Source organism: Hermetia illucens, chromosome 3, assembly GCF_905115235.1.
Source record: "Hermetia illucens chromosome 3, iHerIll2.2.curated.20191125, whole genome shotgun sequence".
NCBI classification, from domain to species: Eukaryota; Metazoa; Arthropoda; class Insecta; order Diptera; family Stratiomyidae; genus Hermetia; species Hermetia illucens.
In genome coordinates this window covers 121,763,739-121,784,853 of record NC_051851.1, presented here as the reverse complement: position 1 = coordinate 121,784,853, position 21,115 = coordinate 121,763,739, and the positions used below count along the sequence as shown (strand labels likewise).

Below are 21,115 nucleotides of genomic sequence, written 5' to 3'. Positions count from 1 at the left end.
CATTCTAAGGAAGCATTTAACATCGCTTCCAAAATTTAATTTAAACAACTTTAAATACATAGCAAATATAATGATATATGATGACCATTAAATAATTGGAAAACCAATTCTGCCAACCATTACCGTGTGATTGAACAACGACAGGATGTGAAAGAATTTATTCTTAAGATTTTTCTAACTAACAAAAATGTATATGTGTACCATTGAAAACTTTTTAGACAAGAATTTTTCTGCAAAATGATAAAGAGAAATTTAATCTTAATCCTTTGTATCCAAATTGGTGTAATTTAGTGTCGAATAGGCAACGAAAAAATTTTATTATACACGAATCAAATTTGTCGAAGGGTCTTCTACACTAATCAAAGATATCAAGAATATGCGTTCACAACAATCACGAATGTGAAATATGGAGGGTCAGATTACCCAAGGCCACCGTAATAAATAACGAAGCATTGCTGTTCATGAATGGACAAGATTGATGAAATCATATTAATTAATTCCAGGAAATTTTTCACCCTTTTCGTTATAAAATCTAATTCGATGCTTACTCCATTCTAATTTTACTGTTTTTGTCAGGCCAGAATTACAGGATTATCCCCAATTTAATATTATAATCATGAAATTAGCTAGGAAATTGTCGAACAAGTCTTTCTTCCCATTCTCTCCTCTTCAAACTATTCAATGTATTAGTACTTACGAGTCTGAATTTTCAGATTCCGTTTCACTTTCTTCGCCCTTCTGCGACTTCCATTTCTTATATCTATCGATTAAGTCAATTAGATACGAGTTCTTCTTTGCCTTCTTTATAAACGGGAATTTAAGTAATTCTTTCGCAGTCGGTCTCTAAAAAAATGCAAATATATGAATATTGAAAATCACCCCAATCTAATAGCGAAGTAAATTACTTACATTTTCGGGATCTTTATTCAGGCACGCTTCAACGAAATCTTTGAATGGTTTCGTATAATTCCCCGTTAACTGTGGTGGGTTGTTTTTCGGAATAAGGAATAACACTCGCATCGGATGCAATTCTGAATTTGGTGGTTCGCCTTTTGCCAACTCAATAGCTGTAATTCCTAATGACCATATATCCGCTTTCGAATCGTACATGGATTGCTTTATAACTTCAGGCGCCATCCAAAACGGTGTCCCCACAAATGTGTTTCGTTTCGATGTTGTGTTCGTTAGTTGACCCGCCACACCGAAATCTGCTAACTTAACATCTCCCATTTCACTCAGCAAAACATTAGCGGCTTTTATATCTCGATGTAGTTTTCGTTCTGAATGCAAATAGTCCAGGCCTTTAAGAACTTCACGCAGTATAATGGCAATATGCATTTCTTCGAATGAGCCAGCTTTCATTAAATCCAGGGCGGATCCACCGCCCAGGTACTCCATTATAATCCATAGTTTTGTACCCTGAAAAATTTATTAAAATTTTATTCGTTACTTTATATGTTCAGCACTATATATACAGTAATGAGTGCAAAGTAAAAATTGACAAAATCGGTAAATAAGATATCGATCAGACCCTGATTCACTTTTTATTTGAAATTGTCCTTATTATAGGGTGATATTAATATTGGAATTCTAGGATCTCTTTCTAGCACAATCAAGAAGACGAACTCAAGCATCCATCACGATAACAATTGAAACTCGAGAAAACGAGATCGTGACGGTGACACTCAACCAACTCAATATCTTGTGTCAAGAATTGCAATATTAAAGGGTAATACTGAAACTGGGATTAAAACTGGCATAAATGACCTTACTTTCATAGATTTAAAAAATAAATGAGTAGTTTCCCAAACAAATTACGAATAAAACTGACTTGTGAAACAAAAGACCATTAAAATGTATGGTACTTTGACGGAATAGAGCTCCTCTTGAAAAACGACTACTACTACAAGGGGCAAATATGTTTTCACCTAAAGAATTTGTAATACGGGTTCAACAAAAGCACATACTTTAATTTTACTTATATTCCCGTTGCTTTACTTCTCGTTGAAGCATAAGGTTTTCATAAAAAAATGTTTTGAGCCATCGCGGGTGTTTCTACAGAGTTTTTATGATTAGTTCACACTTCTTTCATGGTTCTTCGCCATTTTACCGCATTTCTCTGCCCCTCTGTCGGTTTGAAGCAGTGTAAGATCCCCTTCGCTGCTTAAGATCCTGAAGATTATGACTAAGGTGGTGGAAACATGTCTACACAGGGGTTTACCTGGAGGGTCCTGTGCTTCTATAAATTAATATTAAACTTGGCATGTAGGCAATGCGGTGGCTGCACTGTTCTTGAAGATCATGGATTTTTTTTTTCATTTTATTTATTAACTGGTTTCTTGGAACTTCATACAAACTACGATGACTGCAAAAATTTCTTCCTTATACAGACGCCAAAACACCATTTTTGTAAATTTCTCGCACACAGAATCGTGAATTCCGTTCTCGACGGATTCTCTACAGTGACTAAATTCACTCTTTAAACTGATAGATTGCCTGTACATAGTAAATCAGACAAATATAAACTTTCTGTGGAACGCAATTGTTCTTATTTTGTTAGTTCTCTCTGTCAGATGCTTGCAGATAGGCTACGCAATATATATAATTTCTTAAAAAATGAAAAGGAAATCAATGAGGATTTCTGAAGAGACATGAAAATCTCCAAGCACCTTTAAATTAAGAAACGAATTATTCAAACGGAACAGATATTATTGGAGATACCGAAAGATAATCCAACTGACTGTTCCATAAAGCCTTACCAGTGATAGTAGCGAAAATTGTGCAAATTAGGACACATCTGGGAGGTCACTTAATACCAGATGCAAAGTTGAAAGATCTGGAAGTGGGGAACATACTAAAGTTCCTGACGGTTATAGGCTTCCTTGAGATACTATGATCAATAGTTACACTATAACCAATAAAAGGGGCACCATAGTTCTTTAAGGACGCGGTGCGACTTTCCCTTAACAGAATAATAATAGCGACAAATTTCCTATATTGCCCAACATTAAGTTCTTACCGTCAGATTCTTAATAGAGGCATTGACGCTTTACCCAAGCAGAAGCAGAAATCACCATGGAAATGAACATATCAAAACTGTAACTCCCACAAATTTGCAAAGCATATAGAGGCATAAATGTCAGGGTAGAAAAACAACAAGTTTTCAAAAATTGATAGACCAGTAGCTTATTCCAAACTACAATTTTTATTTTACAGTGTAGATATATATTTCGGGAGGAACTTACCCCCTTCATCAGTACAAAGCAAGTTTTCCCTTGAAATAGTTGCACAGTAAACGCAAAACCTTCACATTTTTGTTGTTTAAATCAGACACATTGAGTGAGACGATCAGCTAAAAATGTGGAAGAAGCATCTCTTGTGAAATTTGAAGGGTGTTCTGTGACAGGGAGTCATCGCAAAAATAATCGTGTAAGGTATTAAGGAAAACTTAGAAGGCTTGGTCGATAGAGCGCTGACCATATCAATATTTTACAGATCATTTTGGAACAGTATGCGAAGTTTAGATCTCCACTTCATCTTCTCTTCATCGATTTCGAGAAGAGTTTGGGCAGCGTGAAGAAGGAATGTATTTGGAATGTTCTACGCAGGAAGGGAATTTCGCAGACGTTAATAGCTTTTATTATGGCGACAGATGGTTGAGCACAATGTCAATGGCATCGAGGCAAAACTTCTTATGAATTCGCAGCGACATCCTCCATGCTGCCTTACCCAGAAGAAGTGGAAGGTTTCAGTGAACAATAACATATTTATTCAAATACTTGACATCTTGCTCTCTCACTGAATCATGGACTCTGGTCAAATGGGTCTAGATTTGGGGAAAGATGCAAGCAGAGTGGGAATCAAGATAATTACTGGTCACCGGTCATTGGTGACTTCTCCATATATGCAGTAATAAGCAGAGCATTGAATTTATATATATATATAAGAAGCGTTGTTTATGTCCGAACGGCGGGCATCGAACTTGATGTCATTCGACACATTAACAGCGATAGATACGCTTTCGCTTTTTTGTTCATAATCGGGAAATGCAGCTATCTCAACACCAATTTCAGCTGAGACTATTCCACACACACTTTGAACGAAAAACTTCGTCGGTGCGCTGGTCAGATACCCATCGATACGTTGATCAGAAGGCGAAAGTGCCAGTGGCAGCGGCAATCACATTTTAAGAAAGGATATCGAGGCTATCCAGAAGAATCCACTATCTCAATGTGGTCGACGGGTAAGTCGTCGCAGAAGCACATGGTGCAGAACAGTGGAGGTGGAATGCAAACAATTGAAATACATTTCAACAAACCATCAACGATAGCGTTCTGGTGTAGTTGACACGATAAGTGCAAACCATATTAAACCAGAATTAAACTTCGATTATCTTTCAAAATTTTTCATTCAAATGGTTTTGGCAATAGTTTTTATTTTGGAATTATACTTTACAGGCGTTGGTGCTTCACGGCGTTCCAAGAACAACAAGGTGTCTGATCCTAGTCCCGCAAAAGATGAAAAGTATTTTTAAATTGTTGACTCAATCTAAATTGGTTCATTTCTGCTACCACAATTCTTAAAATTTATATAATTTAAATTACCAGCTTGCTAGAAGCAATGAAGAAGCTTGTCTGCTATATACTAAATGTTATTACATATTCAGTTTCGAAGAAAATGGGTCACTCATGTCACTAAAAGCAATTGAACTAGATTGGAATACATTAAATAGATCAAACAGATTAATAATAACTCAATGGGTATGAATTTTGTCCAAACTACTTAGCAGCTAAAGTTCAGGATCTAAGATTTATGGTGAGCTATCATTCCCAGATAAGGTGTAGTTTCGGTAACATTAGCAACATTCGCAATTATACGGAAAGGAAAAAGATGAAGCTGGTAAAATTCGGGTTCTATTTTAAAGCTTAAAAAGAGGTTTTGTGTAAAACAAAGCCTTATTAAAATCGGTTTACTGTCTGCCTGTCCGTCTGTCAGTTACACGCATTTTTCTCGGAGACAGTTATAGCGATTGACACCAAATTTGGTGGGAAGGTGGAAACTGTGAACGCTCATGCATACAGTGTGTTACATCCTGTTGTGTCAAATTTAAGAGGTGAGGACCCCAAGCAAAAGGAGGGTGTAATTTTTTTTCACCAAACCTAGTCATGTGGGGTATCAAATCAAAGGACTCGATTAGTACTTTCCGAAGCCGGTCTTAGCCCCTGGAAAGGTGGGGAATGCGGGGGGACGAAAGTGACCATTTCTTTAACGGATCCATTCTCAGCAACCACTCAACCGAAAAAACTGAAAAAATCAAGAGGATGCCACTATATGGTGCTTAGGCTCCAAAATACCCTCCATACCGATATATATTCAAATAAAAATAAAAATAGTATATTAATATAATTTTTAGTATTTGCCTGCAAAGTCTCTGTTAAGATCATCCTAGCACCAATTTTTTTGCAGCAAGGGAGAATAATCCTACCAAGTTTGGTGGGAATCACATTATTACTAACAAAGTTATAATAGGTCAAAGTTATGGCTTAGTTGCAAATTCAAGATTTTGAATGTCAATATCACCCGAAAGTGGATATTCTCACATAATATATGCATATATTACGTGTTAGGTACTAATGGGACAAATGCACACTCAAATGTATTTATAAAAAAAAATACACAAAACCCTTCATACCTGAAGCGTCTAGCTTCCGGTTTCCCGACTTGTTTATAAAAATGTTTATAATAGACATAATTGATGTAAAGCAAAATGAAATGGCAATGTCAGGAATTGAATGTGAAATATAATACAAAGCTCAAATGGATGCCGAAAAACTTTTTGTAGACTCTGCAGCTTGTGGCAAACCGGTTCCCTTTTGCTTCAACTTAGTTTCATAGAATTAATTATGAACAAACACTACATTTACAATACAGTATTAGTCGTCTGGGTTTCGCACCAGAACAATCCATGGGTGAAGAAATTTCAGATTCTGAGGAGGGTGGCGTTTAGCGAGGTGCAATTGGACAAAGGAATTTCCCAAAGTGAAATATATAAACAACTTAAGATACTCTGTGAGATTAGAATGTTCATTTATCACCTTACTCCCCGCAACATGGTCAACATCGCCTCAAACACACTGGAAACGAACCAGTTTGCTGCATTCTCTCAAGGTCTGAAGGAGATGGTTGTCTATATCGATTAACAGGCACAAAGGAAACCCAGACTAATATCAGCATTAAACGTGTTAAACAATGTTTATTATTTTGTAAGTATCTTAATATTCGACTTATCATTTCTGGGACTAGTTCTCATGGCATACTGTGACCACTCATAGCCACTATACCAGGCACAAATATGAAACCCATGTTGCGAGTGTCCCTATTCTAGTTCACCCAATTCTGAATAGAAATTTAGGTAAAAATTTCCATAACCGTAAGTATTCCAATGTTAAATTCAAATTTAGTCTCCACATCACCATTAGTGGATTGATGTTACCAAGTCAAGTAGGTTGCATGATGATATCCACCTGCTTTGAATTGCAAAATAAAAACATTCTAAAGAGCATACCTTTTGCATTCTCAACTACACCCATCCCATCAGAGTCATTACGCGATTACATATAAAAACGTTTCAACCACATGAATTATAATTGTCCAGACGGAACGCACTGCTACCGCGGACTAGAATAATTAGTGTTGCAAACGGTTAACAAGTACAATCTTTTCGTATGAGATCTTTTGAAATGGTAGCGAAAACCAGAGCATAAAAAGTAATCATATTTCATCGTCATCTTCTCTGCGCTCCGCAAAAACTTGTGAAAAGTCGAAACTGATATGGGAAACCATAACTTTAATGAAGAAAAGATTTTTTTCCTGAAACGTGTGAGATATCTGCACATATCGTTTTAACACTCCAACTATTTGGCCGTAAAAGTTCATGAGTTTGCCAACATTTCAGATCGGCGTTTATTGATAGTTAGCCAATGGAATGTAGAATTTAACCTGAGAACTGATAGTTCTTGAGTTACCAATGGAACAAGCGAAATTCTATACTCAGGTCCTACACTTATATTGTTACAAGACCTAGTTTCAAGCTGTCTGTAAGGAGTAAGATAAAGGACACAATAACATAAATTTCAGGATGAAGTGTTTGATGTTTTGTAATAGGTTATAAACTGGTATAAAGTATGCGTTCTTTATTTTAGGATGCTAGGGTTAATAAGGAATAGAAATCTACTAGCTTCAAGCACATACTAACAAATGCGAAATTGTTTTAAGAACGCGAAGTGAAGTGATGGTGGATGTGGGTTTGGGAGACGTAAATATCAACAGCGAACACAAGATTCCATAAGTGTTACATCATTTTATGATAGCTTTCTAAAGTATGCCAACTAAAAACAGGTTACCTGATGTCGGATGCATGCAGCTTTTATGTATATATTTGATAGGCATTCACATAAATATACGAGTGCCATGGCAAAGCGCAAAGTCGACAAGTCTTTTGCACTTCAAACGAATAATACTGCAAACTTCTCACATTTCACGACAAACATTCGTTGCAGGTGAACCCAAACGGATTGACAGGCAGAGATGGTGAATTTGTTGCTTGGTACAGAAAACTCTTAAGGGTTTTGCAGAGAACTAAGTATTTGAAGTGACTGTTTTGTCATAATTTTAAAACAAAGGTATAAGCTTCCGAGTTGAAACCCTGGATATTACCTTAACTTGGTGTTTTTAGTTTGAGTAAAAAGTTTGTTTGATTCATTGTTGTTTGCAATACAAAATTTACTGTAATGCATAAACAACTGCTTTGTTAAGCTACATTACCGAAAATGAGTCAAATCAGGATTAGAGTGTGGTTTGGGATTGAACTTCCTCAAAAGCATTTAACGTTTATTTAAATTCTAAACAGAACTAAAGTCGATTTGAAGAAAATATTGAAGCGTATATACACGTTCATCTTGGCCTAAGTTGTGATTTCTTAAAATGAAACATGAAAATTCGATTATATATGTATATATATTACGCACCGGAAGACACTTGGCAGATATTGGAAAAAATCTTTGCCATCGATCAGAAAGATGTTGGCTTTAAACCTTTTTGGTCACAATCAATAAGGAAGCGGAAATTAAATGCTCTAAACTTGGCATCATTTGACGTTTTGATTTAGCTGTAGCTTACAATTTTCGCAGATAACTTATCTAAAATAACTTTACAATACTTAATCTAGAAATTATCCTGTTCATTATTGCCTATTAAGAGGTTTTTAATATTCCCAAAATCTCGTTTTATTTCTGATGAAAAAAAATTTATTCTTAATGGTGGAGGGATTGAACGGAGCAAGCTCAAAGCAAAGTAATCATATCTAATACTCTTCACCAAATTTATGGTTGACATGAAAGTCATCCACTGATTGAGTAGAAGGATTGCATCAAACATGCTCCAAACTCTGGTTGAAACAAGTCGGTTTGTTTTACTTATATAAGCATATTTAAATGGTCATTTGTCCCACTTTTACTTAGCTCGTAATGTATATGCAGTTAGTTTATCAGATCAATCATTCCTTCATTATAACTTTGTTAATAACACTGCCATTTCTACCGAACTTGAGTGTATCATACATACTCTATAATATACTCTATCTTACCACAAAAGTTGATGATTCCCAGGCAATTTATAGTAAAATTTACTAATAATAAATATGGTAATATATCATTAACTTTATTTAACAGGTATCGATATGAAGAGTATTTTGAGGTCTAGATAACATATGCATTGGCAACCATATTTCTTTTCAGATATTTGGGTTGGGAAGTTTCGGAGAAAGGGTTCTGGAAGTAATTCACTCTTTAGGGACCCTTACACTCCTCTTTGCAACAAATGCCAACACTAATACCGGCTTTGAAAAGTACTAATCGAGACGTGAACTACCTTAGGTTTTGTGTAAAACAAAACCTTATTAAAATCGGTTAACCATCTGTCTATCACATGCACCTCTCTAAGAAACGGTCGTACCGATTGACACCAAATTTGGTAGGAAAGTGAGAACTGTGAACGGCAACCCATGCAGTAAGTTATATCGTTCTTCATATATGCAAAATGAGCAATTTTTTTCACTAGCTATATGGGGTATCAATGAAGATTAAGGTTCTTTGCTTTACTAATCCTTATGCAAGCTTAAAAATCAGTAGTAGACCAGGAGTCCATGGGCCGGCAAAACAGACTAAAGAAGGCAGAGGTCTTAGGTAGCATTACATTTACTTAGACATCTGTCTATAATAAATTGTTTGAAAAATGTCAAATTTTGTGCCCAATAAAAGGCATTTGCGGGAGCTTTTGCTTTTCTGGTTTAATTTAAAAAAAAAATGCAGCAGAAGCACATCGTTCGCTCGAGGAGCGAACATTGATTTAAACACTTCAGAAGTGTCTATTTTGACACCGAGGATAAGAAGCGCTCCAGAAGGGAAAACTTTTAATGACGACGATTTCCAAGCGATATTGGATGAAGACGACACGCAAACATAAGATCAAACAAGGAAATATTTTATCGATTTTGTAATATTGTTCAAAATACATCTAAATCTTGGCTTTGCCGATAACGAAAAGAGACTGGTTCAGGGAAAATCAACGCCATTCTCTACCCATTGGTTCATCAAAACACTGATAAGAAGTACTCTTAGTAAGTAGCATCTACACGAACGTCCAAATAAGTATTCGCTAAGGAAATATCATCTCGCACAAACTTTCTAATGTTGCACGACAGGACATATTCCATCTCCACGTGGTGACCGCTGAGAGCTCTTAACGAAAAGCTACAGACGGGGAATGATGAAAGCGATTCTCCCTCGTCTAAAAACGGGACAAATTGCACCAACTGGTCCTTCAGGCTGGGGGTTGGGTGAGACCGGTTTCCTGGAGAAGAGCCACTACACAATATATTATAGCGGCCATCCAGTAGTCCATGTGCTCGGAGTAGGTTTCTCAGTCAGCCATAAAATGTTATTGGCTTTTAAAACATAAGCGAACCATTATGCACTCTGCGCTTGCGAGGCAAATTTAGAAATATAAGCCGAGTTGGAGGTCCCGCCAACTGAAGACGACGGACAAATACTGCCACCACCAAGTATAGAAGAAACAGTCCGTGCAATTCATCGGCCCAAAAATCATAATTCGCCAGGAGCCGAGGGAATTACAGCTGAATTGGTTAAATATGGAGGCAACCAACTATACAAAGCGGTTTATAAACTTACGCTCAAGATGTCGGGCAGCGAATTAATGACTAACCACTGGCAACGAGGCATTATCTGCCCCATTCATAAAAAAGGAGATCACGCAGTGCAGGAATTATAGAGAGATCTGCGCATTAATGAAGGCAAGACGAAGTCAACATCAGCGCCAAAAACCAGAAAAAAAGAAAAAATCAACAACATCCAATCGCACTAGTCAAACGAGAACAATAAAAATAGAAGACTACAACTTTGAGACCATTGAAAATGTCTCCTATTTAGGGCGAAAATCACAACCGTGTGGGTGGACGATTCTGTAGCCTCTATAATAATGAAATCTATGAGCGATATCACGACCGCCTGCTTATGGATGAAATCCAGCTCAACAGGCAGTGGCGGATCACCTAATCCGTATGGATGTGGAGCCCGGAAAATCTATAAGGCTGTGGCGCGGCAGGATTCGCAGCATTCGAAATTTATTTTGAATGTTGCGAATGCGAACGAATAGATGGCGCGGATCTATTCACTTTGCGGAGCTCGCCACGGGAGTGGAGGACCGGCGACAAAAGTGTGCCATGAGTTAGGGGCAGAAAAGAAACACATGAAGCGAGAGTGTCTTCTGCCTCTAACGAGCAAACAGTACAGTCACACAAATTATTTAATAAAGTCTAATGGTTAAATCTATCGAGTATTGATTGTAAAAACCCAGTCTATGTTCCGGTGTACCTAAAAGTGTGGTTTGCAAAGAAATTAATATTAAAGTTAAAAGGCTAACGTCTATGGTAGAAAAAGAATCGTCTTCACACCTTTTCAGACCCTGCTTGAGATGAAGTGATGACGTCGGTTAGGACGTCAGACAACTTTTAGGGATATCGAATTGGTGGACCTTGGCGCGAAACCGGGATGTTCGTATTTACTGAAAGTTGATGAATGAATATTTACGTGTACATCTTTTAAATATATATATTTTTCTTCTCAGTACAAAAGTTTTGTGGATTCATCACACATCCCTGACAGTTAAAAAGCGTATTCTGTATTGTTATACGTACAAAAAAGTGTATTTTATGAAACAAATACATGCCGCCAACTACGTTAGGATTAATTTGCCACTGACGTAAGGTTAGCCAAGCCAATTTTATCAAAGCTGGCAGCACTATGGTCGCAATATAACAACACCCAAGTCGATTAAAAATCGCCAATAGCTGCGCTTCACATAACTTACATGATGCAACGACCAATCTTACAAAATTTGTATCTTATACCGCATCAATTTTGAATTTGCTTTCCAACAATTCTACCAGCCAGATTTTTCCATTGCTTTTCCAATCCATGAATCACACCATCAGTCCAATGTTTACCTCAAGTAGAACGTCCAGAGTCATTGGCTTACATACTGGATAAATTCCAAAGATAGTTTCTATTCAAAGAAATATTTCAAGCGATTTTGTCCTCTTTGCCCCTTTTTCACAATTGGATTATTTAAGATACTTCAACTTAAAAGTTAATCAATTTTAGAATTAAAGGGTCGATAAGTAATAATTTCCAGTTCCCATGTTCATTTAACTTTAACCGTAGACTCACAACTACTGTATAAGAGGAAGAGATGAAGACTCCATCCTGAAAACTTTTGTAGGGCTAGTTTCGTTTAACGAAATTAACTTATAGTCCTACTGTATATACACCCTAATTCGGAAGATTAGAAAACTTATTACAAAAACACTTCAATGCAATTCCAAATCGAAATATCCTTTCAAGCATTCCAAGTGCTGAATAAAGTTAGAAGCTCGACAATTTTCACGCATCCGTAAGCAACAAAGCCCGTTTGCTAACCATTTTCGTAAATATCCCCAAAACATGAATCGATATTTCTGCTTTCTACAAACCTCCTACCATGTGATAGTAAGGTCCTTTATATTTATGTAACCTGCCATGGAAAAGGAATACATATTTCTCCTTGCAATGATATATGCGTACATAAGTCCATTTTACGGCACAGCTTTCCCAAGGATCCCATATATACATATTCGCCAAAATGACTTCATGCTACCTTTCGTACGAATAAAATGTGAATGAAAATCAAAAGCAAAATGCAGTCAAGTGGAAGATATTGAGTATTCATCATGTAAACCGACGGTATCCCTTTCACACATCGGAAGCAGCGGTTTTCTAAATTCCAATGTTGTTATCAGGGTAGTTTTCGGCATTCCCAGTTCCCTATTAAGAGGGAAAAAGTGGGATAGTTGAGACCGTAGCGATACGATACTTTCTTTCGGATTTCATGGGAAGCACATCTCAGTACTGACATCGCTTTCAGCGAATATTGGCAGATCCCGTATCTTCTAGGCTCTACACTGTTCTCAAAAGATGTTATTCGTTATTAATGGATTCAGCATTGGCAACATATTCTGTTTTCAATACGAAACACAGCCAGATATCGATGTTCACCAAATGTTTATCTGTTATGCTTTTCTAGACTGACTGCTGGAGAGAGACATTTTCATATCGATTTTATGTTTTGCTTAGATGTTTATTATATGGTGGAAGGTCAGAGAAAAGATAACAGAATCGATTCGGCATTTTCACTTCGTCAATGCTTCTAATTAATTCAAACATAGCGTGTCAGCTTTGAAAATATCTATGAGAAAACGTGTGGGCACATTTTACTGCGAACAAGTTCATGAAATATGGATAAAAAACAAGTGAAAATTAAGTGCTAAACATTTCGGTTTCATTACTCAGAAAGGGAAATACGTTTTTCATTCTATTTTATTTTTAATAATACAATGGAAACAAAAACGGCCGCAATATACATAATTTCGAAAAGAATTGCATGACTGGGACTTTCAAAGGCTTTCCTTTCATTTACAGAAAAATAAACGGCCATTCATGCTGCCACCATTAAACACAACTTCATTTCCTCGTTTTAGGGACACTACATCCTCTCTAATGAAAGGATGCACTCATGAAAATTGAAAAACATGTCGGTCATCCGGCACAGGGAACGGTAGCGGTATGAATACTATCTGTGTTAGATGTCAGATTACTATACATAAATGCTATGAAACTTACTTTCAAATAGGATCCATAATATTTTGTGACATAGGATGAATCGCACTGTGACAGTACCATAATTTCCTGTTGTATATCTTCAATTTCATCTTCAGCCTCCTCTAAATCGATGATTTTAATAGCTACGACCTGAAATAATATGGAAATGGATATTAGTATTTTTAGAATGTGGATAATTATGAATAGAATATATCATATTGCTTGAGCCTAGATCTAAAATTAAATTTCTAGAACTTTGATTTCTTTTTGGACTTTTTAAGTCATCACATCTTCGACCTGTTAAAGTTGCAATTCGGAAGTTCAGCGCTTCAGATATGAAAGGTTTCGAGGATTTTTTTAATTACAGAAACAAACAGCGGAAAAAGTGCAAAGTGTCGGATACGCTGCAGTGTACATATGTTTACTATCATTTACCTTATATACAGTATATTTAATAAGAACGTGTACGGAAAACCTAAAAAGCGCAACCTAGCGAAAATTGTCGGAAAATCGATTTTTTTCTTTTACTTTTTTTGATTGTTTATACCATTAGAAGATTTTATCTCAAATAATTTACCTGAGGTGTAGTATTAGGGAACAAGTACACAGATATGTATGAGTAGGTAATAATGTGAGGAATTTTTATTTATCGATTTACAACAATGAAATCAGTACTTTTATCTTTAATCTGGATTTTTAAAAAACTACACCAAATTTGGTACAAAGGTGGGAACTGTGAGCGCTCACACATACAGTGAGTTACATACTATTACGTCGAATTTAAGGGGGGGGGGGTTCCCCATACATGCAAAAAGGGGGTGTACAATTTTTTTTTCATCAAATATAGTCATGTGGGTTTCGGTTAGTACTTTTCAAAGCCGGTCTTAGTTTTGACATTTGTTGGAAAGGTTTGGAGTGTTAAAACTACTCAACCGAAAACTCTGAAAAAACTCATGAGGCTGCCACTATATGGTACCTGGGTTCCGAAATACCCTCCATACCGATATCTATTCAAATAAAGTTAATAAGTTAATAAAATATTACTATAATTTTTAGTAGTTCGTTGCAAAACCTCCCTTAACTTCAGCCTAGAACCACGCAGTGATGTAGGCTATAATGTAGAGCATGATTCTACCAACGTTGGTGGAAATCGCACTATTATTAACAAAGTTATAATACGACAAAGTTGTTACTTCTTTGAAAATTGAAGACTATGAATGTCAATATCACTCGAAAGTGGATACTCTCACATAATATATGGATATATTACATGCTACGTACTGAGAAATACACAAAACCTTTCATACTTGAAGCGTCCAGCTTCCGCTTTCCCGACTTGTTCAAATTTACTGCATTTCTAACTCGATAACGTATTCCCCAATCGACTTACATTTTTTAGCGTATTTTGTGCATTTTTCTCCATGCAATGACATCCCAGTTTTTTGATTGAATGAAAAATATAAATTTTCCATAGCAAAAACCATTAAATTTTTTGGCAAAATTCAATTTTTTTTAAACTTCGTCATTTCTTTAAATTTAATTTTTTTTAAATTGTGGGTTATTGTATAAACAATACCTTCTAGTTGAATGAACTTTTTTATTTTGCAGTAGTGGGGCAACTTTTTTTGGAGGCTTTAGAGATCGATCGTTTGCAGGGGGTCGAATATTTTCTTTCCAAAATTTCACCATAATACACATTATTTATCCAAAAATATACTCTCCAAATTTCAAAATATTCCATCCATTAACTAATGGAAAACTTTTTTAAAAAGAGTTGTCGAAAACTACCTTTTTAGGGAAAACCCCTTTTAAGGACTTTGAATTAAAAGAGGGAATTCTATTTTGCATTTTTTTTTTGCAACTTCATTAATAAGGAGTGCAGTTTACTTCTACCACGAACGGTTTCACATCTTCCCTCATATTTTGGACTACACTTTCTGCCTTAGTCCGGATGGCTCAGTAATTAGAGCTCTAGGTTGTTGTGGTAGAAGGTCATGGTTCAAATCTAACTGGTGGCAGACATTGGATGGCATGACTGGGTGTCGAATACTATTCGACTCAACTATGAATGAGTACCTGGGCCAAATAAGCGTATTAATCACAGATGAGGGCAATGATGATCACATTGCGTCCTTCAATATACTATAGTCCTGTAGTATAAGCGTTACGGTCTTGAATGAAGTGAAGAACCAATAGTGATGGATGATGCTCTGAAATTCGAACTTATAGGGGAGTATTTTAAATCGGTGCATCAGCCCAGAACGGACTTACAGTCAACGCGACTTTCGGAAATTGCAGAACGAGATGTCCACAATTTCAAATATAGCCTGAACGGCACCACAGTTCTCCAGTTTAGCTCTGCGTTCCAGGCTGATCTCATACCGAGTGATAATCTGCTTGATTACTTTGTCTCATGTGTAGAGTTAACTTCCATATTTAGAAAGGTAAACAATAAGAGATCATCCGGTATGGATGGCATTCCCAACGGTGTCCTCAGGCATTTACCAGACATTGCCATTCGTAATTATTGAAGTTTGTTCAATAATTTATTAAACAATTCCTATTTTCCAGGACAGTGGAAGAAAGCCCGAGTGTTTCCGATTTTAAAGAGAGGGAAGGATTCGTCTGAGCAGAAGAGAAGCATTCAACTGAGATGCAAGTTGAACTTCAAAAGATGTTCAATGATATTAAGTTCTTCACGAACAGTTGGCGGATGAGAATCAATGCGCAAAAGTGTGAAACGATTCTGTTTCGAAATTCCTTGGCGTACGCCACTAGGAACTTGAGAAGGAATTGGAGAGATTTCCACATTGTCGCGAACGAGGATAGAAGGAAGATGGGTAGAAGTGCGTTAGATACCTGGGTGTGCGTCTTAACGAGCGTCTCCAATTTAAGAAACACGTTAAAGTCGCGCTAGAAAGCGCTCGCAAGGCATTCATGTCTCTTCGAAGACTCTTTTATGCTCCACATCTTTGCTGGAAGGTTAAGATTACTTTGGTTGGACCGGTGCTCACCTACGGGTGTCCTATCTGGCTTAGATTGAGTGCTAGCCAAATGAAGAAAATAAGCACGGGGCTTAATAGGACTGCTTCGTCAAACTATGAGCATTATGTAGTTAATGAGGTGATGTATGCAGCTGCTGCTGTGCCGAGAATCGACACATCGCCAGAGACAAAAGGATAGAATACCCTCCGAACTTGATTGTGGGGGCTCCGGGATTTGGCTGGAGATACTCCAAAGCGAAAGCAATTGATATTAAGCGGGATGAAAAAAATAAATCCTGGTACTGGCGGCTGCGGGATGCCGGTTAGCGGCGGTCACCCTCAGTTCTGCCATTTGTTTCTTGGTGAGACTACGTAAATAATATAAATATTATACGGGTGTTGCTTTCACCTCCGGTCGTTATCAATTATTTATTTTATTATATTGTATTGTGTTCATTTCGCTCAACAAAAAAGAAAAAAAAAATTGTGAGATATAAGAATAACGTTAAATACATATATCATTCATTTTATTAGCTAGATAAATAAATTTTATATATTTTTGTACTAGCCTTAAGAATAAATTTAAATTTCAGAAGTAGTTTTTTTTAATATGTAAAGTGCAGAATTAGGTTAGGGAATTTCTCTTAATTTTTTTGTTCGTCAACAAGACAAAACTATTATAACTTTGTCGGGTTTTTGACCATTTCACGATAATTTACATATTATTTTTAAATGTAATGTATTTTGTTATATTAATTTTAGTTTGTCATTGATTAGCAAAAACTTTGAGTACCTACAGTGGCCATAATATTTATTCCATTTTTTCTTGTTAGATTATAAGATTGTTATTTCATTCATTTTTCTCGATCTATATTATTACTGTTCAATATTTGTTTTAAATAAAAATGATTTTGAAAATGAAAAAACCATCTAGCAATAAATATTTGGGAGTCACTTTAGGCCAAAAGTTGCCTTAGGAGAGGGATATCAACAATGTATATAAGGAGACTAATAAGGAAATAATCGTTGCAAGATGGATGTATACTGCAATTGAGCATTGTTGCCACTCTGTTGGGCAATGGTGTTTGGGAATACTACCTCCAGTAACTGCGAAGGAGCTGCGGAAAATATGTGGTAGGATCAGCGATAACAAAGCCTCAGGTTTGGATGGCATCCCTAAAAGAGCTTTGAAGCTGGCAATGAAAACTAGGCCCGACTTTTTCCCACACTTTCGCGGCGTGCTTAAAAGGTCGAATATTCCCCGGCCAGTAGTAGTAGCAAAAGTTTGTGTTGCTTCCCAAACAAAACAAGACACCTGTAGACTCAGCATCATATCGCTGCTTTTGTCTATTGGATACAATGGGGAAGATGATGGAGAGTCATGTACAACCGACTGCCTATCGTTGAAAACAACAAGGGCTTGTCGGAGCTCCAGTTTGGCTCCCGGCGTGCTCACTTTACGGTGGATGCTGGCCCGTTTTGGCATTGATGTTAAAAACGCATATAGCTCGGCTAATTGGAACAGAATTAAAGGGGTGTTGTCTAACGTAAATGTTCCCAGGTATTTAGCGAATCTGGTTGAAAATGATCTCTCGAAGATGACCCCCTGGTGCAGGACGGATGAGGATCGCAAAGAGTACATTGTCACAGGGGTATATCATGCATGGTGGGGTGCTTGCTCTTCCCATCTTGGAGAGGTCTTCCATTGTTGGCTTTGCAGATGATCTAGCTGTGGTTGTTACATCAAAGCACTCAGAAGATGTTGAGGTGTACGCGACGGAAACAGTGAGAGTGGTGAAGTCCCGACTAGAAAAAGCCGGGCTGACAGTGAAACCATAGGAAGAAGAATCAGTATTCTTCACAGTTGAAAGTGGAAGTTGCTGGATATACGGTCGCGTCAAAGCCAGCTATTAAACACTAGGGGTGATAATTCACACCAAATTGAGCTTTAGGGAACATCTAGAAAATGCATGCCAAAAGGCAGCAAGTGCCACCGCGGCGCTTGCAAAAATGTTGCTGAATATTGGTGGGCCGAGACATTGTCAGAGGTTGCTTGTAGCCGGAATGGTGCGATCCATCCTGTTTTAATCGTCGCCTTTGTTGGCAGAGGCGCTTGTAAACTCTGAGATGGGGGCAGGTGAATTCGATTTACCGACTGATGTCTTTGAGCGTTTGCAGTGCTATTAGAACCACATCAGATAAGGCAGAACTGGTGGTGACGGGCATGAACCTTGTCGACATTTTGGCAAAAGAAATGAGTGTGCAAAATGTATGGAGGGGCAAATAGAACGCATGAGACAGTTGAATGATCTATGGCAAAGCAGATGGGACGAGTCTACGAAAGGTTCGTAGACGCACATGCGCATCCCCAACATTAAGGTGTGGCTTGAGTGGAAACACGGGGAGATCAACTACCACATTAATTAGTTGCTCACGGGACATGGTGGTTACCACAGGCAGTATATGCACTGCTTTTAGTTGGATGATTCACCGAATAGTCCTAGATGCGGCGACATGTTGGAGGATTCAGAGTATATGACAAACAATCGATTACGCACTCCTTGACGTTGCGTGCAAACTACAATTTTTTTTGACGCTTTGAGCAGTTTACATTAAAAATTGAATTAAAACAGTTCATCAATTTAGGCTTCAACGTAAACCCCAATAGGACAATAAACTAATTACTCGTAATAACTGCTTTATTAGTATACTACAAAATATTTCGTGTAACGGCTACATAAGTAGAATAATAGACTGCGTTGATGACGCTTCAATTCTGAACACATTTCCCCAGGATTTAAATGAACTTTACTGAATCAACTACATGCTGTTTATTTTGATGAATAGTTGCCAGTTTTTTGGTAAATCCACTATTCCATCAATGTTAAATTTTTCAGATTTAGAAGGAAAAAAATTGAGCAATTAATTCCCCAAGCTTTATTCTTGAATGGCTCTTGAAACCAGTCCTTCGTATATGTAACATTTATCGATAAAAAAAAGAATCAGAGGAAAAAATTCACGAATATCAGTGACAGAAAAACTGTCAGCGTATCTGCTCGATAGTTGACTCAATCAGAGGACTTCGATGTGGATTACACCAATGGATTTATTTCATCATGTATATATTGCGTTTTCTGTAGTTTTTTCAACTTTCACTTTAATAAATTAAATGCAAGGAACGTGACTGTGGATTGGAATTCGCAGGGACAAATGTCGCTATCGGATAAGCGCTAACTCCTATGGCGTACAAATAATAAGAAATTAATTCGACTTTTGGTTGTTGATTTAATTGGCAGAAATATATAATACTTTACGTTTGTTCGTATTTATTGAACCCAAACCGTAAATATAAAATACCCTGTATCTGCTAGACAAATTGAACAAGACTGTATTTATCGTAAAGGGATTAACGTTCTCTGGGCCTGATATTTGAGCTAGAAGAGGAATTAGCCCGTTAATTGATGTTCGCATAGTGATTGGAAAAACTATTCTCCAAATTTCAATCGGAAATAAAGCAATTCCAAACGAATTCGTAAACATATTTGATAAATTACATGTGAATGTTAGAAGAACTGGACGTAAGGTGGCAGAGGAATCGCAAATGGGATTACAAGAATTTGCTTACCTCAACCTTGAGTACCTCCAGGAGGCGTTAAAAAATGTATTCAAGTTGTGTGTGTGTGTCAATTCTCAGACTCAGAGAAGGACGCGATCAAAACATCATTCAAATATACAAAACAAAAGTGAAAGTTTCGAAATGGATGAATCTCTGAGATACCCTGCCCTACCCCCTGGGGGTTTTCGAATTCTTTCTGCGCTACTGCGAGCTTCTGCGGTGGTAATAGACGCACCTTAGAAAAGATAGCGAAGACAATAGTGTTATGTGATGTTGAACATCATGTTGAACCGTCTCAAACAGACTACGCTTGGTAGTGATGTTGGGGAATTTTTGAAGAAATACGACGTCTTCAAAAACCATGCAAAGAATGCTGGGCGTTGAGATTCCTCCTGATGTCCTAAGGGAGGTTGTGGGGCCAATCAGGAATCTGCTATGCGACAAGAAAACATTTGTTGAAGTCCTAGACTCATATCTGGCTGCATTTGGTATAAGTGTGGATCGAAGAGGATTTGCTACTGCCGTTTTAACGATTGGGGTATTATACGATTATTCCGGAATGCGCGAAGAACGGAGACTTCAGCACCTGTATCGGCAAGGTAGTGGCGCCGGCTCTAAGGGCCTTGAATTATCAGGCGGTGGTGTTGGACTTTGGGTATCCGCCGCCAGAGCTCCCAGCAAGTTTAGTTTTTTGTCGAAAAAGTGTAGGGGCTAATACATGTAGTGGCCTTTTCCGCAAATCCTCGGTGTTAGCAGCATGATCCAGCAATTATTGAGGATCCTGACGACCTGTTATACCAGACCGCCCCTTTCGGGAGGCGGATCAACGTCTGCGACAACTGAGCCACCTGGTTGGATGTGTTACGCTACACCTCGCGAGCCAGGGGCCGCACCCAACGTGTTCAGAGACACCGGATTCACGTATGCTAAAAGTCAAGAGGTTGCCACTATATGGTGCCTAGGCTCCGAAATACCCTCCATACTGATATCTGTTCAAATAAAGTTAACAGTAGAATATAACTATAAGTAGTATATTACTTTAAGTTCACCCTAGAATCACGAAATTTTACAGCAAAGTTATAATAGGTCAAATTTGTCGCTTCGGTGCAAATTCAAGACTTTGAATGTCAAGATCACGCGGAAGTAGATATTCTCAGATCCACCCAAATGTTTTTATAAAAAAAATACACAAAACCTTTCATACATCAAGCTTTCAGCTCCCGCTTTCCGCTTTATGAATGTGG

The 21,115-nt window shown here is 37.4% G+C and overlaps 1 protein-coding gene across 6 annotated transcripts in view; it reads right to left on the bottom strand.

Moving 5' to 3' along the window:
• Positions 1 to 21,115, bottom strand: part of LOC119653263 (serine/threonine-protein kinase svkA) — a 167,921-nt gene that overhangs the window by 8,383 nt on the left and 138,423 nt on the right. For all 6 annotated transcript variants that reach the window (XM_038057875.1, XM_038057873.1, XM_038057872.1 and 3 more), the window contains exons 3-5: positions 13,293 to 13,421; positions 910 to 1,419; positions 698 to 843 (exon numbers count right to left, since the gene is read on the bottom strand). In XM_038057875.1, coding sequence (XP_037913803.1) covers positions 698 to 843; positions 910 to 1,419; positions 13,293 to 13,421 — 785 coding nt within the window. The remainder of the gene's footprint in view (positions 1 to 697; positions 844 to 909; positions 1,420 to 13,292; positions 13,422 to 21,115) is intronic.